A 27,467-nucleotide genomic window follows, 5' to 3' on the forward strand; every position below is an offset into this window, starting at 1 on the left:
AGGGACAACCTTCTCATAGTTCAAGGAAGAGTGAAGTTTGGACCAAATTATAGAAAATTCAGGTTCGTAATTGCAATGAGAATGATGTTATGGAGGGTCTGTTGTGACTCTTTGCCAACTAAACATAATCTACTCAAGAGGAAGATTGTTGAGTTTTTATTATGTCCTATATGCAATTTGGCAGTGGAATCTACTAATGTCCTTCAATCCAAGATGTGTGGGGTTCCAATTTGAAAAAGTTAAAGAAAGTGTCTATTTTGGACACTAGTTTTTAGGAGCTGGTAATTAACCTGATATCAAACCTAAGTGCAAAGGAATTGGCATTGTTTGTTGCTATTGTGTACTAGGCGTGGAAAAGAAGGATTGCATTTGTATTTAATGAGAAGTTTTTGCATCCGGGGTACTTTTGTACAAGTTGTTGCTCAAGTTGTAGCTGATTTCAAAGCTGCTCATCAGAAGGAAGGCAATTCAAATGCTGGTGTGAACACTGGACAAGTTGCTAATCACTGGTCAGCTCCCTCACCCAATATGCTAAAAGTTAATTGGGATGCAGCTGTGGATGGCATTAGACGCAAGGTAGGAATTGGGGTAATTATCTGAGATCATGCAGAGAAGGTAGTGGCTACATTACAATCTATTTGAGTCTGCTTTCCATATGCAAAACTGGCAGAGACATTAGCAGCGCTTAAAGCAGTGATGCTCTATGTCCATTTGAATCTACAACACGTGATGTTAGAACGAGATGCACTGAATGTGATGAATGACATCAATGGAAAGGTTGAAAATTAGAGCTCAATTGGACTAATGATTCAAGATATTCAAGGTTTGCTAGATACATTGCAGTACTGGACGGTGACTTATATTTCTAGGAATCACAATATTTTAGCTCATTGTTTCGCTAAGGATGCATTAAAACTATCTAATGAGAGCATTATTTTGAAAGGTTCCCCTCCTTGTATCCATCATTAGCTGTAATAAGTTGGATGAATAAAGATTATTTTTCTTAAAAAAATAAAATAAAAACATAAACATATTTAAAAATATTAATATTATAAATTAATAATAATAAAATTATGATTGTAAATAAAAATTTAAACTGATTATCACGAATTAATTTTATTAAAATAAATTAATTTGTTAAGACAATTTATTTTAACCTGAACTAATTAACAACAAATCTAAATACGTTAATTTCTTATCATATTCGTATTAGATTCATAAATCATATCATATATTCATCCCCAATTCATCCCGAATTTTTATTTCCAAAACAAACCCCATGTGGCATAAGTTAGAACCGAATCATTCTGCTTCTCTGCTCTAAAACCCTACTTGCACACCACCACTAGGTCCACTGCAGTATCTTCGAAAACCCTAATGGCAGGGAAAACCCTGGAAGAATCGGACGTCGGAATCTTCTGCTACATCTCAAAGCTTCCTGGCTTTCGTGGAATTCTCAAACAAAGGTCTTAGAAGAAATCTGATTACTTTATAGTTCATTTCTTGGTCATGCATTGGAATGATTTACCTAAAGATTTACGTATCAAAAAAATGATTTACCTGAAGATTTGTAATCTCTGCTCTTCTTGACCATTGAAAGATGCATGAAAAATATCAAACTGAAATTAATACGAAAAAGAAAAAATCTTTTTTATTTTATGGCTTGATGTTTACTAGTTATTTCCTTAGATATTTCTTGTCCTCTGTTTCTCTCTCTAACCAAACAGAGGGCTTGCTTTTTATTTTTTATTTTTTGTTGTTTTAGTATCTGCATATTATATCTAAGCTACGTTGCTGATTTTTCTTGTTGGCTTCAAAAGAATTAGCCTTATTCAACGACTTTACCATTCTTGTAAAGTTTTTAGTAACCATTTTAAGTTCTTTTATTGTCGTCTATGTATTCCCATCGCATTACAAAGCAAGTTCAATTCTATGGCATTTCCGTACGATTCTACTTCATTTAAAAGAAAATTATAGACAAAATTGTATACATACTCTTAAGCCCATCAGACAACTATTTGGTGCAGTCCCGTATATTTTCGTAGTTTTTTTTTTGATAAGTTGGTCCTGTCTTGTAGTTATATTAATGGACTCATCTATTTCTTTCTCTTGTAATTTGATCTAGGTATTCTGATTTTATTGTAAATGAAGTAGATAAGGAAGGAAACGTTGTTCATTTGACCTCATTGGATGCGCCACCAGAGGTATTTAAGCTTGATATTATTTATGGATTGGTTTCATTTTATACGTTTAGTCTTTGTTCTGATTATAGTATCATTTTCTAATTTTTTTTTTTGATATCATTTTCTAATATACTCAGATCAGTGAGGAAACTGTGACGAAGATAGATGATACAACTAATAATAAAAGTTATGCTTCCGAAGTTGATGCTTTTAGATCTTTAGCTGGTGACTCTGATGCCAAGCGTTTGGAAGCTCTTATTAGTCAAATTAATACTGGTGTTGAAGACAGCGTTTCACCAATCATTCTCTCCCCAGATTCTGATAAATCTCATCGAACGGTTCGTTTTGGAATTTGGACTCATTTAATCCATTTATAGGTCTTCTTTTTCACTACCATTATGTTCCATATGTGTCTGTGGAGCGATGTCATGACATTGAGAAAATTGCTAGTTTTGGTGAGAGACAAATTTTTGCACATAGTTTTTGCTAGGTCTATTCTTCTTGCAAGTGCACCTGAGGATTGGAGTCATTGGTTGGGGTTTGCTTTTGGTTGAGGACCTTTTTTTTTTTTTTTTGTTGTGTTTTTTGGGGGGGGGGGGGGGGGGGGGGGGGGAGGACAAGTTAAGAGAAGAATGCATGCATGCATGTGCTTCTCAACTGACTGAACTCCAACCTAACTGACAGGATCTCAGTCAAATTGGTTTGGTTTTCTTTATTGTGCTGCCAATTTAAGTTAGGATTTAGGTTCCAAAAATTCATTGCCATGCCCAGGTTGTTTAGTTCTGTTTCTGACTACACTTTTGTAAACCTAAAGTTTAAGTCTTTCTCCTAGTTCCATGTTAACATGCCCTTAACATTCACTTTTTTGTGTCTTTCAGGCAATACACAATTTTTTTAAGCAAAATTTCAAATTCCTTGTCACCGATGTGGTTGATGGACTGGATGCCTCATCAAAATGCATCCGCGTGAGATTAAATACTGGAGGTCATAAAAATAAAGGCAAAAACTCCAAGAAACGGAAAGAAAGAGTCGATAAGCCCTTTGATAGCAGAGGCTCCGAAAATTGGTCTGAGAGTGATGGCAAGTTCCTGAGGTGATGTTGGCAAAGTTCCTTATTTTCTTGCTGTACCCTTATTCATCTTTCTGCCAGTTGAATGTTTCTTAATGATTTCAAGTCTTCATGCGTTAAAGAGATCTAGCTTGGTTTGCATATGGTTTTCATGTTTGACACAGCGAAACCCATTGAACTTACATGTATGAAATGTAGAACTGCATCAGATCAATTTCTTCTTTGCTCATTCAAGATTTGAACTTCCATAACTCCACTAAGCATATTCATTTCATGTGTGTTTTAGGTGGCATTTGAACAATAACTGAAATATCCTGTCAATATAAATACTCAGATTTCATCTTTACAAAGAGAACAAGGAGACACAGGAAGCCTTAGGAGTGATAGGAAAAATGCTTGGCATCCAGGTATGTTAAATTCTCTTGTATTGGAAATGGCTTAATATCATTGGCTCCGATCTATGATTCATGGGACATTTCTCTCTGAGAATTGATGTTAGCATAGACTATACATCACAGCAGATAGGGATTTAAGACAGGTTATTACCTAGAAGACCTTGTTGTGCCCCAAGGGAAGACTAGATGCCAGTTCTGTCCACCTCTTTCCTTTCCACAAAAACTGAGTTATTGCACTCTTTAGCTATAGTTTAGTATACCAAAATATACAAACATGAAATGATCAGAATTTTAAAGGAATTCTTGAAGAAAACTTTCCTTAAATCTGATTAGAGGTTGCACAAAAGCTTTGCAGCGTCTAGATATTCTTAGGATTTGGATAAAAGCTGTTGAAGTATTGTTGTGCTACGGAAATCAGAATTTCAAACTGAACCAATTGACGGGGATAATTTAAAGATTATTTAAGATTGAAATTTGATGAAAACTCTAGAAGTTCTGTCACCAATAAGTGACAGCAGCAAGGGGAAGAAAGTTTGCAATTTAAGGCCTGAAATCTGGAGTTTTAAATCTGGACAGATTTAATGACAGGCGTTCAGATTTGTTTCTATAGAAATTTGAAAGAAAAGGTTGCTGGAAATCAATGAATTTCCTTACCTCTAGGATACAACAACTTTTAAAAATGATTTCTAATAGTTTTTTCTCTTGCCAATGATTGAGAATAGCGGGCTGACAGTTTGGGTAGATGGCCTTTACGGTTCCTTAGATGGCTAGAGTTTATTTTTAAGAAGGGAAATGTAACGACCCAAGGGAGCCAAGCCACACTTGGCCCATATTCCAAAAGAACTAGTCAAGGTTACAATTGGAGCTCCTTTAAATCACCATAAAAGGCGAGAACTTCTTCTCCAGAAACGTAGAATCTCATTCATTAGTTTTCTATTCTCAATGCAATATGGGATATTACAAGAAAAGTCACGAAGGTAGCTGGGTATTATTTCTTGTTTGGCTGCAGTTTTATTCCAAATTTTCCTATTTCAACATTAATAAAATATCTTCTTACTTGTAAAAGAAAAGTTTTATTCCAAATTGTTATATTTTGAAGTCCCTTTTGTAAGGCTGTAGGTCATAGAGGAAGACATGCATGGAAGATGTGCTTTCTAAGACTCCTAACTTGGGTAGGAGAAGACTCCTAGTTTCTTAGAAAAAGGACTCTTAAAAAGTAAAAAGTATATGCTAGATAAACTTTGTAATTTTCAGGATTCTTTAAGAGCCCCGTATGTACTATGTGCAGCCCTCAGTAGCTCTTGACAGATAAGTTTTAGGACTTCATTTGTGCAGCTCTCATTCGCTCTTTAAACCAACTTATCTTCTAATTTCTACCGTAATTTTTTCTTTATAAATAGACGACATTAACAAATAAAACATAAAGAATCTCTTGACACCATTATTAAAAATTCCTTCCGAAAAATCGAAATTCTAGATTTGGGAGGAAATTCTTATTTTTCAAAATATAGACTTGAGTTTTTGGGGTGTAACAGTTTTGGATAAAAACCAGACAGAATGACCATTTTAAAAAAAGGAGTAAATGTAATCATTAATAACTTTTTTGAGAAATTAGGGATTATTTTCCATTTTTCTTTTGTTTTCTAAAATATCTAAACAAATCAATAATTGAGATGGCTCAAAAATGTAAACCTTGTTAATCATTTTTATTTCACATATTCCTTCTAAGTTCATTCGTAATTTTCTTTTACAGCCAAGGTCATTTGGGTTCGCAGGTACGAAGGATAAACGGGCAATCTCTACTCAGAGGGTAATGAATTCTTGCCATAACTGCTTGCGTTGCCTTTGATAGTTGTTTGGTTGTTTGTCTCTTCATCTATAATTGATTTATGCAACAACTTTTGTTTTTTTGAATCCTTTATTAACGTTCTCATAAGCATGTAGTTTTCTTTAGCCAAATGCGTAGACAGGCACACAATTTTCTTTAGTGAATCAATGACATAGGCAAGAACTTGGTTAAATTAAAAAATGAACACGTCTAGGTTATCCATTATTAATAACTCTGGAAGTATGTATGTTTTAAAAATGGATTTTACGTTTCCCTCTCCATGACCTTTCTTATACCCATCTCCAGCGCTCCTCGTCGGAGTTAATCTCCCTACTCAATTCTTGTTACTTTCTTTGACTTTTCTCCTCCTCTGCTTTATGATTTCTTGATGCTTCTCGTCAGAAATCTCCCACCTTTTCTTTACTTCTATTAGTCATCTTATTGGAAAACAGAGTTGATGTCTGGTGTAGGAGTTTTCGGGTGGAGTTGTCTTTTGTTTTTGCGAAGGAGGGCGGTAACTTAGAAGAGTAGGAGGGTTCTAAATCTATCTATCTTCAATCTTCGATGGCTTCTTGGGTGGCTGGGATGGTGGAGGATTGTTTCAAACATCCATGGAAAGTTAAACCGTAATCGTGAGGGAAGATTTCGTACCTTAAGATTGGACTTCAGAAGATTAAACCGTGTAGCACTCAATGGTTTGGTAAATAAATCCACAAGTTGATCTCGACTTGAAACAAATTTAACTTGAAGACATTTGTTCACCACCTGATCTCGTACAAAATGGAAGTCGATTTCTATATGTTTCGTGCGTGCAGGAAACATTGGATTAGAAGACAAATAGGTTGCACCTATGTTGTCACACCATAACACTGGTGTTGAAGATGTAGTAATGCGTAACTCAGTCAGTAGTGTTTTCAACCATTGAATCTCTGCTGCAGCATTTGCCAGTGACTTATACTCAGCCTCCGTACTACTTCTGGCAACTGTTTGTTGCTGCTTACAGCTCCAAGAGATTAAGTTGTGGCCCAAAAATACACAATATGAGCCTACAGATCTTCAGTCATCATGATCTCCCCCCCCCCCCCCCCCCCCCCCCCCCCCCCCCCAATCAGCATCCGAAAAACCATGAAGTGAAAATTTTAGACTTTTGCTAATATATAATCCATCTGAAATGGAGAATTTAAGATAATGTAAAATTCGTTTAACCGACTGCCAATGTGGAGCACGTGGCTTGTGCATAAATTTGCTTAAGAAACTACTTTTGAGTTAATACATTCGAAGTGATGTGGAATTAGTTTTATGGTAATATTAGTCACTTCTGCATGCCTTTTTCAATGTTAATATGGATGGTTCGGGCATAAATATCGATGAAAGTCTTGAAGTAGTACAAAGTTTTTAGTCATTTCGAGAAAGATGCTTCAGTAGATCGGTTCTTTTTGTGTTTCCAGGTTACAGTTTTCAAGCAGCATGCTACTAAATTAGCTGCTCTTAATGCAAGGTTGATTGGTATCAAAGTCGGTGACTTCTGGTAAGGTCAATGAGTTTTGAGTTCTTGTTTTTTTCCTGCCCTTTTGTTGTATAATGTATTCATATGTTATAGCTGAGTTTTTGTCTAGCTATGTCAGGGAAGGACTTCTTCTTGGCCAGCTCCTGGGAAACCGATTTACTGTCACATTGCGGTAAAGGGTTTTTCCCTGACGTTATATTTTCATTGGTACTTTCATTGGTCAACATATCATCATATCCACTCACTTCACTCATGTATCTTCTCAGAGGAGTTGTTGCAGATTCTGAAGATACCATCAAATTATCTTCAGATGCCCTGGGAAAGCTTGGATTTATCAACTACTTTGGTTTACAAGTACTTTCTTAATCTTCACTTAAGTGTGTATTTTTTCTTTCTCTATTTTTATGTTGGATATGAAATTGAACAGATCGTGTTATAGAAGTATTGGTGATTAGTGCATACTAATTTTCGAGCTAAATGTCAATTAATATGCTTGAGGTAAATTAAACCTTTAAAATTTCTTTGAAGTTCCATTATGTGGCAAAGTCCACTATGAGTACACTTGTAAAAGACTGGAAAATCATTGTCATCCAGTTATGTGCAGCCCGAGATGTCCTATGCCATGCACCTTATGTTTGTATAGTAGATGCAGGTTTTGTTTCTTGTTAAAATAATTAATTTGAAATATGTGCGAATGAGTTCAGCGTTTTGGAAGTGGTTCTGTGCCAACTCACCTAATTGGGGCTACATTACTTCGAGGAGAGTGGAAGACTGCTATAAGCATGATTCTCGATCCAAGAGAAGGGGATATCCTTTTTATTTTATTTTATTTTTCTGTATCCTGTGAGGGGAACTTTGTCTACTCAACTCTTTCCAACTCACGAGGTTTGTTGCATGTTCTCAATTGCATTACAGGAGCAAGTGTTTTTCTTAACTTAGATTTCTAAATACAAAGAAATCCAATAGCAAAAGCACGAGAATATTACAAAGAAAGTAATGACATTGAAGGGACTCTGAGGCAGTTACCTCGGCATTTGGTTGCAGAAAGGGCTATAGTAAGATTCCAACTTTCGTTGCCCATGCATATCTCTATTCTCGGATTATGCTAATATTTAATGGCCTAGGTTTTCATGACTTTCTTGTTTCCATTTTTTCTTCCTAGATAGGTATTACCTCGTGTATACCATCTTGTGTAATTGGGCTATGCTTATTCTTATTAATACAATCGTTTACTTATAAAAAAAATAGTGTCTTGAGTACCACTTTCTGCTGATTAGTTTCTTGTAGTCTAATTTGTTCATTATGTCAAGTCCTTTCCCTACCATATTTGCTGTATTCACTGCGTTGCCTGTTGGGTGCTTCCCCCATGTCTATTTTGATTTTCATGCATTCTGCTTGATAGTCCAAAGAAAGATTCATGTTGGTCCTGATATTAGCTTGACATTTCTTGTTGTTGTCTCATACAGTTGCAGTGCTTGAAGAAATATCCTGGTAACCACTTGCATGCTCTGAAAGCTATTCCTAGGACATTGAGAATGATGTAAGTGGTTATTCCAGCATATGTTGGAATTTGCTTTTCCCAGTTGGTCTGGCCTTAACTAGAGTAAAAGTGCAGGTGGAGATCGATGGAATGCCTAAATTGACAGTATCTCATTTGCATGGGTATTAACATTATGTTTGGCATTAGAAAATTGGGGGGAAAGGAGTGTGGTGGGAAAAGGGTTGGTGGGTGGATATCATGTTTATCCTTTGTTTAGTTGGGTACAAAGTGAGGGGAGGGAACTGAGATGGTACACACACGCGATGTATATGCTTTGAACTGGTATAAGTAATAGTCCAAGTTGGCTTTCTAAATGGATTAATATTTAATTGCTTATGTTAGCTAGCATAAAATTAAATACCTGGAGCTGTAATCGAGCCGAGTTTGAGCAGGTAGTGCTTGGTCAAACTCGACTCAATTATTAAAAAAATAGGCTCGAGTTTGACTCAAATTTGAATTGAGTTTTTTTGGATGCTCAAACTCTACTCAAATAAGACATTCTCATGTTCAAACTCGACAAAAATAAAGTCAGCGGCCCGACTAGACTTGTTTATCTTTTTTTTTTTTTGGAAAAAATTAATTTTAAAATAAAAAAATAAAGTAAAAGAATATTGTTATTCACCATTTACAATTAAATACAAATTTATTCTTCAATCACAATTATTGACAAATATGATTAAATTGCTAAAGACTGGCTATTTGGCTCTTATCCAACTCTAATAAATTATGCTTGTATAACAAATCAGTATATTTATAATATTTATATAACTATACTCATAAATTAGTGAATTATATATACTCAAATATGTTCATCATAATAATTTTTTTATCAGTATTCATAATAACTACTATATATACCATATATATGGTGAACTATATTTATATATAATGTGATGTATTTTATATGTTAATATATATATTCGTATGCTAATATATGAGCGAGCTAACAAGTTGAGCTGAGCTTTATATGAGCATTTTCACGAACTTTAATTGAGTCGGGTGAGTTTTATACGAGTATGTATTATTTAATAATCGAGTCTATTTTTTTTTTTTGCAAACAGCCTATTTAATAATCAAATGGAGTCGAATCCGAGTTTAATTGAGCCAAATTCGAGCTGCCTATCGAGTAGTATTGTTTATTTTCAGCCCTATCAATACCCACGATTTTTGAGCTTTTGGTCATGGTCTTTCTGTTATATTTTAATTCAACCATATACTTCTATTTGATTATGGCTATCGAATATCATGGATGTGTATATTTAGTTTAAACTTTATGTAATTTTTTGAGTAATTAATTTTCATGTTGCATAATCCTCTAATAAATTGAGGTAATAGGCTAAATAAATTACCATCTTTCTTTTTAAACCACTTTTTTATTGTATTTAATATTTTTTTGTTATTATATATCATTTTTAAAAATGTGTAAATTACTTGAATTAAGCATGCCCCACTCTAGATAGCATTTGTGCTTAAGTGTGCCTAGTGCTTTCACCAACTTTGAGACACTTGCACGTGCGCACACACATACAAATGCACACACAAGCAGAAGCTTAAATGAAGAGAGGTGAGAGAATCATATTTTGATTTGTAACTTTTGGTAATGCATGCTGCCTAATTGTTCAGGTATGTACATAGTTACCAAAGCTATCTGTGGAATCATGCGGCAAGTATGAGGGTGCAAAAATATGGTATGCTGTCATCTGTATATTTGGACTATAATTTTCTAATTCTTTCTTTGTCCATTGCTATGCTACCTTTTCATCATTTTCATTGCCTAGGCGACTTTCATTTAAAAATATTCTTCAATTTTATTCAACCATGTGGCAGGAAGTAATCAAGTTGTGTTGGGGGACTTGGTATATCGTAAAGGAGATGATACTGAAAAGGTGACAGGACATGTCAATCCTGAATGTGAAGATGACAACCATAACAATGTATATGATTCTAGTAATCCAGATGAAATTTCTGAAACAGATGTTCCTGAAGAAAGAAATGACCTTATAAAGGTTTGATGTTCTATCATGGGTATTTGATAATTTAAAGTTTTATGCCACTAACACCTAACCTATCCATTTGGTTGTGCTTCTAGTAGCATCTCCTCTGGTTCAGTTTAGGATTGTTTTTTTTCCTCTTATTATATATAGTATTCTATAACAATGCAATCCCTTGATGTCCGTTATTTTTTGGATGCCAAACAATTGAAATTCTATTCTCTCTCTCTCTCTCTCTCTATTGGTACTTGGAGCCCAGAACAAAGTCCTGACTAATCCCGGGCATGCACAAGCCCTTGGCAAGGAGTTTGTCGTAAGTGCACCTTGGGTTATTTAATTTGAGGAAGCACGGTCATATTGTTATGGATTGGTGTTTTATGTGTAAGAAGTATGGAGAATCTGTGGATCATTTATTTTTGCATTGTGAGGTGGCAAGGGCTTTGTGGGATGGAGTTTTTATTAGAACAGGGTTGGCTTGGGTGATGCCTTAGAGACTGGTTGATCTTCTTGCGTGTTGGAATGGGCTATATGGTTGCTCTCAAGTGGATGCAGCTTGGAAGATGGTTCCTTTGTGTCATATGTGGTGTATATTGTTGGAAAGGAATGAGCAGTGTTTCAATGATAAGGAGTGTACTTTGGAGGAACCTTGGTATTTTTTTGCACTCTTTATTGCTTTGGTTTTCTGCTTTAGTGATTAACGGAGCTTCTGCTCATGAATTTTTGTTGTCATTTTCCTCTTAGAATGTATTTAGGTGTTTTCTTTCGTATACTTCTTGTGTACATAGGCATCGCCTTTTTCATTCAATTTAATAAAATTGTCTTTCTTATGAAAAAAAAAAAAAAGTATACTCTAAGTACAAGTATTTAATCTCATTTTGACTCATGGAAGCTAAATGTGATGGTATTCTGGTGGTTATGGCATCGATTATTCGTCTGATTATATCACTGTTTATATGATTAATAATAGTCGAGGATATTAAGAGAGCTTTGTTTCTACACATTTGTCAGGTTGTAACAACTGAAGATATTGTTACTGGAAATTATACAATTGAAGATGTTGTCCTCCCTATGCCTGGGTGAGGAAGGCTAACATTTGTCACTTGGTTTGACAGAGTCCTAGTTGTTTTCACTCTTTTGTGACTCATCTGTTGGTTGTTTTGGCAGTTCTAGGGTAGTTTATCCAAATAATAGCGTTGCCAGTGTGTACCATGATTTGGCGAAGAAGGTCAGTTATATTTCACTGATATTATTCTTATAATACAGTTTTATCTTTAGCTGTTTAATCTTTTATGATGTCTTGTTGCTTGTGAATGGTATAGTATTTGAGCATTTGGGCTGGCATATCAACAGATTACTTGCTTATTGCGGGCCTATTTTTGGTTTGTCTTCGAAACAAAACTCTTCTGGGCCTTGTGACTTTTATAATAGAAACATACTGCCAGACCTGGTTTTATTAAGATATTAATAGGTTTACAAAAGCTTTACCTGATATACATGTTAATGATCCTCCAATTTAGTTAAGTATGGAACCGGTAAGAACAAAGAAAAAAACTTTGATCTTAGCTAGCCAGAAGGCCGAGAATGGGGTTGTGGGCCATAACCTATAAGGACAAAGTAATTAACTGATATATTCTAAAGATGCATAGAATGTAATAAATGTCTGACTACAGCAAGCCAACCAAGAGGTGTCTGATTGTAATTAAACGTTATGCTGTATTAAGACCATTTCTCCGGTTAATTGTTGTTGACTGTATTGATCAGGATGCTATCAGCTTGACGGAAAGTGTACATAGTGTCAAGTAGGTGCCAAAAACACTCCTATTCTCAGTGAATCACCCTCCTTCCCACTCTCTCTCTCTCTCTCTCTCTCTCTCTCTCTCTCTCTCTCTCTCTCTCTCTCTCTCTCTCGCCACACACTTTGTTTTATTAGTGTTAGTTCTTATTGGAGTTATGTACATGGGTGATTTTAGGGAATTCTCAATAACGAATATGACAGGAAGTTATAGACGGGTGTTTCAAAAACCAGTTGACTTTGAATGGTATGCCCTTGTAGTTTCCGAGATGAAAATCACAACTATTGATTTTCAGATACAATTGTACACCCAAAGCTTTCTTTTCCATTTTTGCAGGGAATTGCTTGAATATACTGATGGTGATATACCATTAGTGGAGACAGATTTGGACAAAATTGCTGACTATAAACCTCTAAAGATGGTTCGAGTTGAGGACCCTGCTGATGGAAATGAGGACAAAATTGATTGTGTAAAACAAGCAGTGAGGGTTGAAGATGATGATGAGGCAGAGGATGCAGGGGAAGAATGTTTGCCAAATATTGAATCTAATTCTCAGAAAGCCCAGATGGCCCTGAAGTTGAGCTTTACCCTGCCTTCTTCCTGTTACGCAACGATGGCAATAAGAGAGCTTCTTAAGACCTCAACATCTGTATGTACTTCATTGCAAGTTTTCATATCTGCCAATGTGCCTCTTTATATTACTACTTTATGACTAGGGGAAACTAAGAGTCATCTTTCCAATCTACCAAAAGGGCCATATATATTTGATATGCCAGGTTGCATATACAGTGTGTAAAAAGCTCATTCAGGGTTAATGCCATGGTGTAGATATTGGGGTCTTGTACCTAGCTTGTGTATGTATGGTGTTGAACTGTCGTATGGTATTGTGTGATACCCTATGATGGAATGGCCCAACAAGGATATCAGGAATTTAAGGGTGGAAGATTGTGATACCCCATGCTTGTGATGAGCGTAGGTAGTGTATGGGATTTCACACTGTTTGGAAGAGATTTTTTTTTTTTTTTTTTTAATAATTTTTAATTTTTTTTTAATGATGGGGGAACCACCCAATGATACAGCCCTTAGGACTCACCCATGGAACCTAAACCCCCGGAGAGACTATCATAGCAACCCACTGCCATGGCCTCCCACTTATATAGCAGTTTGACCCTAGGGAATCGAACCTGTGACATGGGGCTCATGCACACAAGTTCGCCCTTACCACTTGGCTTACCCATAGGTGGGTACTTGTTTTCTTGATTCCTGTTCTTAGCTAAGAAATTATCATGCAAAAACTCACCTTATAAGGAACTCACCTTGCTCTTTATAATGATCCAATGGAGCTCCAATTGTACCATTAATTAGTCTTTTTGGAGTAGGACCCAAATGTGGCTTGGGCTTCACTTGGAGCGTTACATATTGAAACCTAGCCTAGCCTATATACTTTACTAACAACAATTCTGGCTGCTATCCATCTTAAATTGGTGAAAATATTATTTCTCACCCAACTAAGTCATGCAGGGAATATTCAATACACACCACTCCTGTCATTGTATGCGGGTTGATATAGTGGTACGGTAAATTAACTAATCCAGGATCAACCCAAATTCAAATCCATTTGAAAGCTGATCTTCAACTAGATCTGGATATCTCAAACTGAACTGTACTCGGACCAAACCATTGCTAATGCTAATCTGGTTGATTTTGAGTAGCCAGCTTTACATGCACATTTGTAACTTGTTATTTTCTGCTGCAGGTTGCATTTCACAAAACGTTGAACTAGTGGCACATTGTTGCCCGGTTTATGAGAATCCTACTGATGGTTTTGTAACGGACCAAGTACTAACTTTTATATGTCAAGGACGAACTAGGAAAGGAGGAGAAAACAAGGGACACTCCGCAATGCGTTACAGATTTTACACTTGTATGTGTTTTCCTTTTTGTTTTAGGATTTAATCCTCTTGATGTTCGCTGGGTTCATGCATTCACTTGTGACAGCAAAACTGAGCTATGCATTCCTTATTAATAACCTATTTGGAGCCTGGGAGTGGAGGAACCGATGGACAGTTTTCCAGATGATTTCGCATTTTTTTATTATTTATTTATATACCCATCTTTGTTCCTGTCGATTTTGTTGTTCTTACCATGACGTGTAGACCTTCCAGGCATTCATTGTAGATTAGTTTTGTCTGGAGGCTTGCCGAAAGTAACGAGTTCATCTGCAAGAAGTTAGTGAGAAACAGATGTTGCTTGGTGAGATAGTTTTATATGTTCTTTCATGATTACGTAATTATGGTTTCAAGGCGAGCCATGAACTCTTAAGTTATAACCAGAAACAACCTCTCATATTGAAGCACTGAAGGCATAAAAACATTATTAAATGGCTCAAGGAAAGTGTCCTGGCGGAGTTTCGCAACCGAATTTGTTCGGTTTCTCGGAGTCATTGGACTCAGGGATCAAGATGAAGAAAATTATTTTCATCAAGTTAAAAAATGGTACAATGCTCTGTTTTTATATTAATTGCAAACAGATCATGAACTAATTTAACTAACTGCCTGGGCAGCCTAGTTAGAATTGCCCAGCACAAGACCTAAAGCCCCTGTACAACCACCAATATCATGAACTTAGAAGTAATTTACAATTAGAACAATAACGTAAGCAATCATTCATAAACAACTCTTTGCCAAAAACCCTTTTCATTGCGATGACCAATTCGAATGCAATCTTCCATTTTGAAACGGAAATGAGGAAAAATGGACCCTAAGTCACGCCAGTCATGGTGGTCAAAAAAAGTGGCATGAATGCTGAACATGCACCGGCCTCCATATAGATTGTAACAGCAAGAGGTTTGTAATAAATGTCCTTTTCAACAACTCGTAGCGCAAGTTGCACAAGACTTTGCTCAACCATTTAATTATATATTTTGCCCCACTAGCTTGTGCTTGGGATCATAGTCTGACCAAATTGAACTAGATTGTCAGATAGAAATTGATCATTTCAAGATTTGCCAAAATGTCGCCATTTAAGGCCCGGAATTTCATCATTTTGACAATTAGAAATGCTAAAGCGACAAACGGGGATTCCAACAGTGATATTTTTGAATTAAGGTAGTAATTTTTAATGTTATTGTGATTTTTATTTTTATTTTTAAAAAACATTTAAAAGCATTAAAAAAATACATTGAAAAAAAAAATTGCCCAGTCGGGATCGCCATGTGTGTGTGGCTAGCTGTAGAGCCACTATTTTTACAATAAAAAACTCTATGTCCAGTTCTTTTTACGTACTCTTTATGGACTCTATTATTGTAATTGATTACGTCACTTTTTTTTATATGAAAAAAATATTTTAATTAATTATATTAATAGAGTGTATAAAAAATATTTCCCTCCTTAATCTTATTTTGAACTATGAGTCGATGACAACTCACCAAAAAAAAAAAAAAATTAGAAAAAGAAAAGGACAACCATCCGTATAGGTTGTGCATGTGTCCTTCACATATACATAAATAAGGCAGTAGTACTGGACCTCCATGCATGAGATCATCCAGCTAGCTAGATGTTTAACTGTTCAACCTATATACCCTTTTTCACGCAAATAATTTATCAAGGCTTCATACTCAGAATTCATTAGCCTTAAAAAGGCATGTGTACATATATATATAGGAAGGAGAATTCTCCACGTACCTCATGCTAATCAAATGAGATCCAATAGTACGTACGCATGCACGCACTTAATATTGATCATTAATTAAACAGAGACTTGGAAATTATAATGTTGTTCCATCCTGCAGCCTGCCATCATGTGCATGTTCAAAACCTGCAAGCATTTGACCAACTGTCCTTACAAATCTTCGTTAATGCAATCTTTAATTCTCACTCATGTCAGAATTATGATCAAAACTCAAAATTAGTAGCAGCTTACAAAATATAAACTAATGTTAAATATAGTTTTAAAGGGGAAGTTTTCACGTGTATATTTTAGAAAGAAGTGGAGTTCATGAACATTAAAAAATAAAATTTTTCATATAAATCTAAAATTTATCTATTTTTTTAAGAGTTTTATTTATATACAATCATTTTTACATATTTATTGTGCATTTTACTGATATAATTGATCATAATAATAATTTTTTTATTAAAAAAAGTGACGCAGTCAATCACATCAATTGAATATGTAAAAAATATATAAAAATAACTGTATATAAAATTTTTATTTTTTTAAAAAAGAATGCATGAGACTCGAAAACACTAAAACTATAAATATATTTCTAAAAAAAAAATAACACTACTTCTGCCACTCGTGGATGATATGTATAATATTGATTGTGTGGATCGAAGTAGGTATATGAGTCCTCACAAACACAATTGTACGTACGGCCATGCAGGCATCAATATTTCTGGAGGATGATGATGATGATGGAGGCCGGTGTAGGATAGTTGATATAGACTTGGTACCATGTGAGTAAAAAGACTACAGCTCTTTCCTCATTCATAAAGAATTGGTCCCAGTCTCTGCATGTTTTCACGTGTCCTGCCATCTCATTGCCGTTAATTACACCATCATCAGCATCAGCTACTCCATAGGATTCTAACAAAGACCATATGATACCAAAATAAAATTTCGTAGTATCATTTTCCAGCCCATTTGGCTCTCTTCCCCACTCGCCCCCCTGAAGGGCGTGGGTGTCACATGCATATATGCATGCAGCCTCAATTATCAGAGCAATATATTTAATATTTGCGTGTCCAAGCAGCCAATTCTATTTATATTTGTCAAAATTCATGAGATTAAGGCCAGAACCCACCCAAGATCTACTATCGTTATAACATAAGATCTTTGTGCATAAATCTGGGTGTAGATAATCTCATTCCAACTCAGTTTTTTATGACTTGGATTTGAAGCAAATCTCATGAGTTTGCGGTGGTAATTAATAATGCATGGTTATATATTATGTGTATTTATAAGTACTCAAGAATCTATACATGATATATTTGATAATTAGCTAGGAACATCATCTATACATGAATAGATGATGTTTGATCAAAGGTGCATATGTTTCTCATATTTTTGAGGTCTCTATACCAAAAAATGGCTTTGATGTAGCCGGCCTCCTTGCAAGATGATAAGGCTACAGGCTAGCTGGCTGCACCCAATGTAGCAACCATTGCATTAAATAATTTCTCCATTGAGGGTGACTTCACTTTCTTCTATAAGAGTGTGGTGGGCTATCTTTTCTATTCCATGATAGGACAAAGTCCTTGATAAATGAGAGAGAGAGAGAGAGAGAGAGAGAGAGAGAGTACTAGTAGCTACTACTTAGCCTTGTTTTTTTTTCAGTGTCGTCGCCAGCATTTTTGCAGTTAATTTAGTGTGTGCAGAGGGAGGGAGATAGATCAGGTAAAGAAAGAGGAGAGATCAAACACGCAAAACACACAATGTTTGATGGAGTACCGGACCAGTTCCACCATTTCATAGCCTCATCAAGAACCACTCTCCCTCTTCCTCTCTCCTTTCCTCTTCATGCCGCCGCCGCCGCCGCCTCTAATCCCTCCCAAAATATTACCTTCCCACCTTATGATCATTACGAGCCACCTCCTCCAAATTCTCATCACCATCAGTCTGGCCTACTCCTCCATCCAAACCTTTTGCAGCCATTGCACCACCAATCTCCCACCCACAAAGATGATGATGAGAAAGAAAATAACTTGGTGTCTGTGAATTTAGACATTGAAAGAGAGAGATCCATACCGGTACAGCAGCCAATCGACCCAGCTTGGACTAACGAAGAAGTGATTGCACTGTTGAGAATCAGATCTAGCATGGAGAATTGGTTCCCGGAGTTCACTTGGGAACATCTCTCAAGGTAATTATCCAGACTTAACTTTTCTGTGTTTTCTTTTTTAAGTAGTTGTACTTATGACTATTGCTTTGAATTTCAAGCAAGTTAACAAGGGGTTCTTCCTTTTAAATCTTCGAAAAACATGGGAATTGAGCTAGAGGCGACCTTTGATCAATGAGGTAGGAATTAATAGCAAAATTTTCTAGTACTTTAAAACTGGCTGAAGAGGGCAAGAGATGGCCGGGGATTTAAAAGAAAACTGACTTTATGTTGTATTTCGGAGGAGTCGAGTACTGTAAATAAATGCTCTTACACAGCTGGTAGTGTCGGTTTTATATATTTATGATGGGTGCAGGAAGTTAGCAGAGCTTGGGTTCAAGAGGAGTGCTGCGAATTGCAAGGAAAAGTTTGAAGAGGAAAGTAGATATTTCAATAGCAACATTAACTACGGCAAGAGTTACAGGTTTTTCAGTGAGCTTGAGGAGCTCTATCATGGAAACCAAAACCCTGATGATCATCTTGGGACCGAAAAGATCGGAAAAAAGATGGAAAAGCCAAGTCATGATCAAGGCGGCCATGAAGATCACAACTTGGGGCAGAGTTTGGAAGCAGATCATTCAAGAGATGGAATAGGAACAATTGGAGAACATTTCAAGGATAGTGGTACTGAAACTGTGGCAGGAAAAGCAAAGAGAAAAAAGAGAAAGAGGAAGAAGTTTGAAATGCTCAAGGGTTTATGTGAGAAAATTGTGAGTAAGATGATGGCTCAGCAAGAGGAGATGCATAATAAGCTTCTTGAAGATTTGGTGAAAAGAGATGAAGAAAAGGTTGCCAAAGAAGAAGCTTGGAAGAAGCAAGAGATGGATAGGATGAATAGGGAGCTTGAAATCATGTCACATGAACAGGCTATTGCAGGAGATAGACAGGCTACAATCATCGAGTTCTTGAAGCAAATCGCATCGAGTTCTTTCGGAAGCCAATATTGCAATGAAGAAAGACATGATATACAGGCCGATTCTCCTAAGGTAACAAAGAGTTCAAACTCATATCCTCCCAGTACTTCATCTTCCTTAATTCAAGCGCCAAACCCTAATCCGGCTTCTCATATCAATAACCAAAATACAGTTGAAGCACCCCAGCTTTCATTTGCAATGGATCAAGGTCATCAGAATTCTAGCTCTCTTTCCACCAAAGGGAACTCGATCACACCCACTTCAATAACCAAAACCCTAGCACGTCATCAAAACCCTATTCTAAATACTCTTGCCCCAAACACTCCAGAAGTACCCAGTACTACTTCACCTACTCTCCCCCTATCATCCCAAAACCCTAATTCTCCGAATACCCAAAACAAGCCACTTACACCCATTTCAATTTCAACACAGAAAGACTCCCCAAACTCCATAACCAATATTGTCAAAGATGACCTTGGAAAGAGATGGCCAAGAGATGAAGTTTTGGCACTTATAAACCTGAGATGCAGTCTCTATAACAATGGTGAGGACAAGGAATTAGGAGCCAAGGCTCCTCTGTGGGAGAGAATCTCACAAGGGATGCTGGAGTTGGGTTACAAGAGGAGTGCAAAGAGGTGCAAAGAGAAATGGGAGAACATAAACAAGTATTTCAGGAAAACCAAGGATGTTAACAAAAAGAGGTCCCTTGACTCTAGAACATGCCCTTATTTTCATCAGTTGAGTACTTTGTACAATCAAGGAAGCCTTGTAGCACCTTCCGAAGGGCCGGAAAACCACTCGATCAGCAGTACTACCGCACCGGAAAACCACTTGCCTCTTCCGGAGACTGGCCTCAATTCATCTCAAGACATGTCTAGCAGCCTTAACTCCACAATATTGCAAGGTGCTGAAGGTGAGAAAAATATGGTTTAAGCACATTAATCTTTTGATTTTGATCAATTCTAAATTATTATGCAGTAGTCGTGTGTGATATTACATGTATTTTTAAATGATAATGATACTAATAACTGGTACCTTTTCAGAGAGAGAAAAGTAGTTCTAGTAATTGATCTTATTAATTTGAGATTTATTTATAATTTATATTATATAGTAGATCGAATGTATGCTTGAATTTGTATTTTAGTGGGCACCGACAATTCGAGAAATGAGCAACAAGGCTCTAGCTATGCAACTTTGAGTTAGCTAGGTCGTCGATCTAGCCAAGATTCATTCTATTATTGCTGTCTTTTTTTTTTTTTTTAATAATTTTAATTTCAGAATTGAATTTAAATTTGGAGTATGTGGAAGGACATTCTGTACGGCCTCCAGCCCTCTTTTCCTGTTGCTATCGATCGAATAATAGAGAAAATGAGAGTCTCCTCCTGCTTGCTTGATGTTCACCAGATCTAGATGATTATGCTTCACCAACCTGCTCAGAGACTCAAAAAGTATACAAATTCTTTCTTGAATCTATGATTTTTTTAGTGATAAAAGCTTTTGTCATTATGAATGTATCAGATGCATATTGCCTAATATTTCACATCTTTTTATTTTAAAGACTGACAAGAATAAAAAAAAAAAAAAGACTAACATGATAACATATAATCCAGTTCTGTAAATAGGAAATTTAGATTCAAAACCTTTCACTTTTTATATATATTAAAAAAAATACTAACAAGAATCTTTCATATTTTATTATTATAAAAATTTTGTGTAGTAATTTTTATGTACTTTTTTATATATTTTATTAATGTAATTAATTGAATATTATAAAAAATTAATACAATAAATTATATCAGTAAAATATATAAAAAATATATAAAAATAACTATATATATAATATTACTTTTATTAGTATTGGTGTGATATATATATATATATATAACTTTTTTTAATTTTTTTAATTTTTTAAAATTTAGTAGCATTATTTTCATATTGGAGTATATTTACAATGACAACACATGACAGCGGTGGGTCCCACACCCCGTGTCCCCACTAAGCCAGGGTGGCCTTTAGATGTAAAACCCACCTCCCGAATACCTCCAAAATAAACTTGATAAAGAAAACGTCCGTTCCACTGTCGTTTTGTCTCCCGAGTCCCCCACGAGTGGGTCCCACGTGTGACAGGGCGCTTATGCAGCAGCAGCAGAGGGGACACACGTTGATCCACTGCGACACATCAACGTCACATGTGATGACATTCATATGTGTCCACAAAATGTGTCCAGAAAACAGCGAGTACTTGCACGTGCATCTGTGGGTTCGACCCTTCATCCTACGGCTCACCTTTGTTTATTGTCCCCCCCGCCCCCACCGCCACCCCCACCCCACGTCACCTGGACGTAGGTCAACTTTGTTCAATCTGATTTTCTACTGTTCTGACTACTTTTTTTTCACTTGGAAAATTATACCTTTGACTTGGATTTATTAAATTATTATTATTGTAATTATTATTTAATCTAAATAAATATTTATAAAAATTTTAATAATAATATGATTTAATATGATGTATGTATGCCAATAATACATTATATTAAGTCAGGTGTAGATGTAATATTTGCTTTACTTTTCGACCGTGTAAGAGGGTATCAAAACTTTTAGGTCTTATTTATTTATGTAATTTAAATGAGATTAGATATTTTGAATAGTAATAAAATTTTTTTATGTAAAGTGAGATGAAATAGTAATTAAAAAAATATATATTTAAATAATGAGATAGTTTTTATTTTTTAAAATTAAAAAAAAAAGGTAGGATCCCAGTAAAGTCTTGGATTCTTATGATTTTAAACAGACATGCTAATAGTATATTAATTTTTTACAAACGAGAATAAGGTCTTGTTTAATTACTAATTTTTTATTTGAAGTTCTCAATGAAAATTCATAATTTTAAACTTCCAATTTTTTAAATTTAAGAAAATTAAACTATTTTGACTTTTAACTTTTCATGGATTATAACTCAATCATTATTCAAACGTTAAAAAAAAAAAAAAAGCTTTTACAAATAGCAAAATAAAGATTTGTGGTATTAAAAATGTCTCTAAATTTAGAGACAACATTTCGGTCAAAAGTCTTACATCCAAGCGTACAAATTAATATTTTGAATACCGTATCGAATGTTGAATCGGTCAAGGTATTAGAATGAAATATTTCGATATCGATATTATTTTGTGTACCGTTTTGAGATAGTCGATATATAAATAAATTATTTATATAAATATATAAAAATTATATTTCAAAATAATAGTTTATATATGAATAAATTATATATAAATACACACATATATATATATATATATATATTATAAATAGCTTGGTCTGAATTGAAAGTAAAAAATCAGCTTGTAGTTTAAAAAAATAAAAAGAAAAAGTAAAAGCCGAAATACCAGCTGGTACAGCCAATATTTAGACCGGTATGAAACAGGTAAAATATTTGTATCGGACTAGTAGTCGGTATTTGTACGGTACGATATTTAAAACGCTGGTACAAGTACCTATAATGTTAAACCCAAAACCTTTTCAAACATCCACCATGGGGTGCTGTGGCCACTTTGGCGGCTAGAGCTTTCTAGTTGCCATGGCCGGCCTGATTTGGGCTGCCTTGTAAGGTAGCTTAAGGCAACTCTGTAGCCTTGGGCCGGGGTTGCCTTGGCAGCTAAGTGCGACTCGGTTTGGGTTGCCGCATAGCAGCAAAAGCGTTTCGGCCAACATCGTGGTAGCCATTAGGGATAGTTAGTTTTGTTATTATTTTTTAAAAAATTAAATAAAAATTTTAATATTATTAATTATTTCACCCTCATAATTTCTTTACAAGAATCTTATCTTTTATAATGGGTTCCATTACTTTTCTAAAACTCTATCAAGCCATTATTTAAAAATATTCTTTATTATTGTGCTCTTACACAATTCATGAAACCACTTGACGTTTAAACAAGATTAAAAATTATATTTAAATATCTTTTAAATTCTACTTAGTCACTTTTACAAACTACAGTATAAAACTTATTTTAAAAAACGTGTCAAGATTTCTATGATTTTCTAAAATCCCAATAAAATACAATACATTTTACACAACTTTCATAGATCCTCAATGAGTCAATATTATCCACCACCAAACATATCCAAAAAGGTACAGCGACTGATATTTGGAGACCGCTTTTACATGGGCCAATGGTTATTATATCGAAAGACTAATTTCCAAAATATCCATATATTCATTGCACACATCCAATTTATTGAATATATTTGTGGAGGAAAAGAGGAGACAAAAAATTTATGTGAGGTCTTATTGAAAGGCCAATTGTTGTTATATGGAGGAAGACACCAATGATGCTATGAGAAAATATAAATAGGGTAGAGGAATTTGTCATATGGAAGACATGCTTAGGGCATTGACTGACTCGTGAAGGACTGTAGTAGAAGATGCGGACAAGAAGGCAAAGGAGGTTAGCAAAGGTAGCAAAGGAAGGGAGAAGGATGACAAGTAAGAGTGGCAATTCGTGTTTAGGTAGTGTCAAGTCATTGATATTCGACTATATAGCTCAGCCTGAACCACCCTATGAAGCTAAACGTATCAGATCTTCATATCTTAACATGACCTATTTAAATAATGGGTTGTGTGGTGTCATGTCACCCGTTTGACTTGTTTAATAATTAATTAGAAATTGATTAATACAATATAATTAATTTCAACCCTTTTCATATAAATGGGATGAACTAATCCTCATAACCTATTTGATTTGGTTAACATAATTTCACATAGAAGTTATAATTTATATTTATTAATAGTCACAATATCTAAAAAATCTTAATTAAACTACCCATTAATAAAAGATATCAATATCATATTTTAACTTATAATAAAATCAATATTACAATCCCAATATTAACAAATATATATGTTCATAATTATAATCTCAACAATACAAATATAAGTATATTGAGAAGTACCAATACTACAATTCAATTATAATAAAATTGTAATTGTGAGTAAAAAAATAACTGGTTTGGTTTAGTGTTAAGTTGGGTTGACTTATTATTGACCCATATATAATTTATGTCTTAACAAGTCAACCTGTTTTGATAAAAAAAAAAAATCAAATCCAAACATGCTAATTTTGTGTCGTGGTCGTGTTGGATTCATGGGTCGTGTCACATATTATCACACCTAATGACAGTGTGAGAAATCATCGTTACAATAGGAGAAAAGAAAAGGGGAACAAGGAGGCACGGAGAGACGGAATGGTGATTGAAATTCGGATAGCTAGGGAACCAACTGCTACTGCATTATCATAGAATGAGGGGGCAGAAGGCTGAGGATTGTCACAACTTCAAACATCATATAGAAGTAATGTGGGACAATGGAGAATTGGAGCGATTCATTGTTGAACATGAGTAGCCACCAACACAGCTGGCCTGGAAACGAAGATAAATATTAGTAGGCTGGCATAGTAGCGAAAGTCCAATGAGGAGAAATAACACTAGAAGGGAGCACTCCCCACCCCGCAACCCTGCTAGACCAAATCAACCACTTGGTGAAATTAGAACCATTACAGGAGCGGTTTGCTGGGGGGTGGAGCATCATTTTCGGTGAGAAAAACTCACACTAGAAAGGAAAGATATGAAAAAGTATTTGTTGTTGGTAGACCATCGAAGCAAACTAAAACTGGTAAGACTACACCTATAACCTTTGACAACAAAGAATACAAGGGCATGTTGTACCTGTATGATGATGCATTGGTGGTAACTCTACTCGTCGTGAACCACAATACCTACAGGATCTTAATCTACAAAGGAAGTTTAGCATACGTCATATTCTAGGATGCATTTATGAAGATGGGCATTGAGCATGATAGAATATGGCCAACCCCAACATTGTTGAAGGGATTCTCAAAAAAGACAGTGCAATCGGTAGGTTCCATTGCATTACCTGTCACAGTGGGAGTAGGGTCCCGCACGACTACAACAATGATAGAATTTTTGGTGATTAACGCCTAACTCTCAATAGGATGAGGGTTTTTACCTAAACTTATCACCTAAAAATAAAGTTTCCGACATATGTAGGTGTCGAGGAGGTCCACGATGAGCAAGTGTTGGCATGTGAATTCTACGTACAAGATCTGAAGAATGGGGGTGTGGAGGTTTAGACTGCTGAATAGGTAGTGGCTAAAGAAGTAATCCCTCCACTATGAAAGCTCATTGAGAGTGATAAAGACCTGGGAAGAAGGGAGTTTGAAACAAGAAGAGGTTGTTGAGCCCTTGGAGTTAGTAGTTATGTATCCGGATTGACCAAATGTGACAACTTGGATAAGGACACGAATGACACTAGAACTCAGGGAACAATTGAAATAGCTCCTCATTAAGCATATAAACATATTCTAGTCATGAGGACATGCTTGGCATAGATGCAAAGGTGATAGAACATCGCCTCTGCGTTGATCTGAAGCCAAGAAAGTGAGGCAAAAGTATAGAAGTTTCAACTTGGAGAAGTATGTAGCAATTGCGGAAGAGATGAAACGCCTTTTAGAGGCAAGTTCTATCTGAGAGGCTCAATACATGAAATGGCTCTCGAATGTCGTGTTAGTAAAGAAGGCGAATGGTAAGTGGCAGAAGTGTGTAGATCTCACCAATCTAAACAAAGAGGTATGCCCTAAAGATAGCTTCCCCTTATCACAGATTGACCTGATAATTCACTCAATAACAGTCCACTGGATGTTGACTTTTATGGATCCCTATACAAGTTAAAACCAAATATAGATGTACAAAGGCAACCAAGAAAATACGTCCTTCGTAACGGATAGTAGGCTATATTGTTATCAAGTAATGCCATTCAACTTGAAAAATCGAAGGGCGACACATAAGGGGTTACTGAACTGCATATTCAAAGAGCAGATTGGATGCAATATCGAGGTATCCATAGATGACCTGTTAGTTAAGAGCAATGAGACGGACCACCATGTAGCGAACTTGTGAGAAGCCTTCGTTGTGGTGCAAATATAAGATGTAGCTCAACTCAGTCAAATGTGCGTTTGACATGGGATTGGGTAAGTTCCTACATTTCATAGTGTTAGAATGAGAAATTCAAGCCAACCTAGAAAAGATCAAGGCAATAATGAAGATGAAGCCCTTTGGAGCCTTGATGAAGTACAGAAGATGGTTGGCAAAATAGTGGCTTTGAAACTATTTGTGTCAAGATCAATGGATAAATGCTTGTCATTCTTCTGAGGCTATGGAAGACCCAAAATTGGGATGATGAATGCAACAAGAAGTTCATGCAGTTGAAGGCATACCTATCCAACCCTCGCCTCCTAAGTCAAACCAAATAATGGGATACCTTGTATATGTATTTGTCAGTTACATCGGAAGTTGTAAGAGCTGCTCTCGTTAGGGAAGAAGAAAGGAAGCAGAAGCCAATGTACTACATGAGTAGGGCCTTAAGTGAAGCAAAAATAGGCTATCCACAAGTGGAGTTGTTGGCTCTAGTGTTGGCAGCGCATCGATTAAAGTCCTACATCTAGGCTTAGTGTTGACAGAAGGCCCTATAAAGAAAGTCCCACATAGGCCTGACACATCAAGTGAACTGGTCAACTGATCAATCAAGCTTAGGGAGCTCGACCTCAATTACCTCCCTAGAAGCGCCATGAAGGAAAAAACCCTAGTGAAATTTGTTGCAGAGTTCATTAATTCCCAAAAAAATTGCAGATCCCCCTTTGGCAAGTGTATGTTGATAGCTGCTTATGTCATAGTGGTGGGGGAGTAGGCATTTAACTTGTCCCGAAAGAGGTGAATAAATTCATTACATCATGGCACTAGTGTTCGAGACAACCAATAATGAAGCAAAGTATAAAGCACTTTCAGTAGGACTTGTCGTGGCCAAGGGGTTGGGCATGAACAAAGTTGACATATATGCATACTTCTAGCTAGTGGTGAACCAAGTGACGAGGGAGTACTTGGCGAGAGGAGAAAGGTTGCAAATGAATTTACAATGGGTATGGGAGTGGCGTGACCGATTCCAATACTTTAGCATTTTGAAAAATATCGTGTGAAAAAAAACTAGTTGGTTGAAAAGCTTGAGTGAGTTACCTCATGAATGGAGGGCTTTTTCCCCTAGAGGACATAACGATGTAGGTATTGGAGACCCTATCTATTGGAAGCAAAGTATTAGTGGTAGAAGCAGTTGTGCCAGAGTGGGCACATGATTTGGCAATGTACTTGACCATAGGAGAATTCTCGAGCAAATGAATGGAGGTGAGGAAGGTGAAACCCAGGGCAACTAGATTTACTGTTATAGAAGGGGTATTATATAAGAGAGGTTTCTCTGCTCTACTCATGTGCAATATCTCTGCAGAGGAACTGCAGTATGTAATGATAGA

General features: G+C 35.9%; 2 protein-coding genes across 3 annotated transcripts; both read left to right on the plus strand.

The window, feature by feature from the left end:
• The first annotated feature begins 1,242 nt into the window (after positions 1 to 1,242).
• On the plus strand, positions 1,243 to 14,433 carry LOC122316027 (multisubstrate pseudouridine synthase 7). Of its 2 annotated transcripts, none has more exons than XM_043132459.1 (20): positions 1,243 to 1,466; positions 2,126 to 2,204; positions 2,321 to 2,521; positions 3,062 to 3,276; positions 3,587 to 3,659; positions 5,401 to 5,457; positions 6,924 to 7,003; positions 7,101 to 7,154; positions 7,249 to 7,336; positions 7,687 to 7,789; positions 7,934 to 8,037; positions 8,449 to 8,522; positions 10,146 to 10,210; positions 10,350 to 10,528; positions 11,522 to 11,589; positions 11,678 to 11,738; positions 12,275 to 12,312; positions 12,484 to 12,552; positions 12,643 to 12,955; positions 14,063 to 14,433. In XM_043132459.1, the coding sequence occupies exons 1-20, from the start codon at positions 1,378 to 1,380 to the stop codon at positions 14,087 to 14,089; spliced, it is 2,037 nt and encodes a 678-aa protein (XP_042988393.1). In that variant the 5' UTR covers positions 1,243 to 1,377; the 3' UTR covers positions 14,090 to 14,433. The 2 variants fall into 2 exon arrangements, with proteins under 2 accessions (XP_042988393.1, XP_042988392.1); XM_043132458.1 differs by having other exon boundaries at positions 1,244 to 1,466; positions 7,092 to 7,154.
• Positions 14,434 to 17,565: 3,132 nt separating this feature from the next.
• Positions 17,566 to 20,164, plus strand: LOC122316690 (trihelix transcription factor GTL2-like). Its single transcript, XM_043133406.1, has 2 exons — positions 17,566 to 18,169; positions 18,501 to 20,164. The coding sequence occupies exons 1-2, from the start codon at positions 17,742 to 17,744 to the stop codon at positions 20,029 to 20,031; spliced, it is 1,959 nt and encodes a 652-aa protein (XP_042989340.1). The 5' UTR covers positions 17,566 to 17,741; the 3' UTR covers positions 20,032 to 20,164.
• The last annotated feature ends 7,303 nt before the right edge of the window (positions 20,165 to 27,467 follow it).

This window comes from Carya illinoinensis, chromosome 7 (assembly GCF_018687715.1).
Source record: "Carya illinoinensis cultivar Pawnee chromosome 7, C.illinoinensisPawnee_v1, whole genome shotgun sequence".
In the NCBI taxonomy this organism is placed as follows: Eukaryota; Viridiplantae; Streptophyta; class Magnoliopsida; order Fagales; family Juglandaceae; genus Carya; species Carya illinoinensis.

Coding starts and splice junctions, on each gene's coding strand:
- LOC122316027 (XM_043132458.1), top strand. CDS start 1,378: ATGGCAGGGAAAACCCTGGAAGAATCGGACGTCGGAATCTTCTGCTAC. Junction 2,522..3,061: donor CTGATAAATCTCATCGAACG/GTTCGTTTTGGA, acceptor TGTGTCTTTCAG/GCAATACACAATTTTTTTAA. Junction 8,523..10,145: donor CCTAGGACATTGAGAATGAT/GTAAGTGGTTAT, acceptor CTAATTGTTCAG/GTATGTACATAGTTACCAAA.
- LOC122316690 (XM_043133406.1), top strand. CDS start 17,742: ATGTTTGATGGAGTACCGGACCAGTTCCACCATTTCATAGCCTCATCA. Junction 18,170..18,500: donor ACTTGGGAACATCTCTCAAG/GTAATTATCCAG, acceptor TGATGGGTGCAG/GAAGTTAGCAGAGCTTGGGT.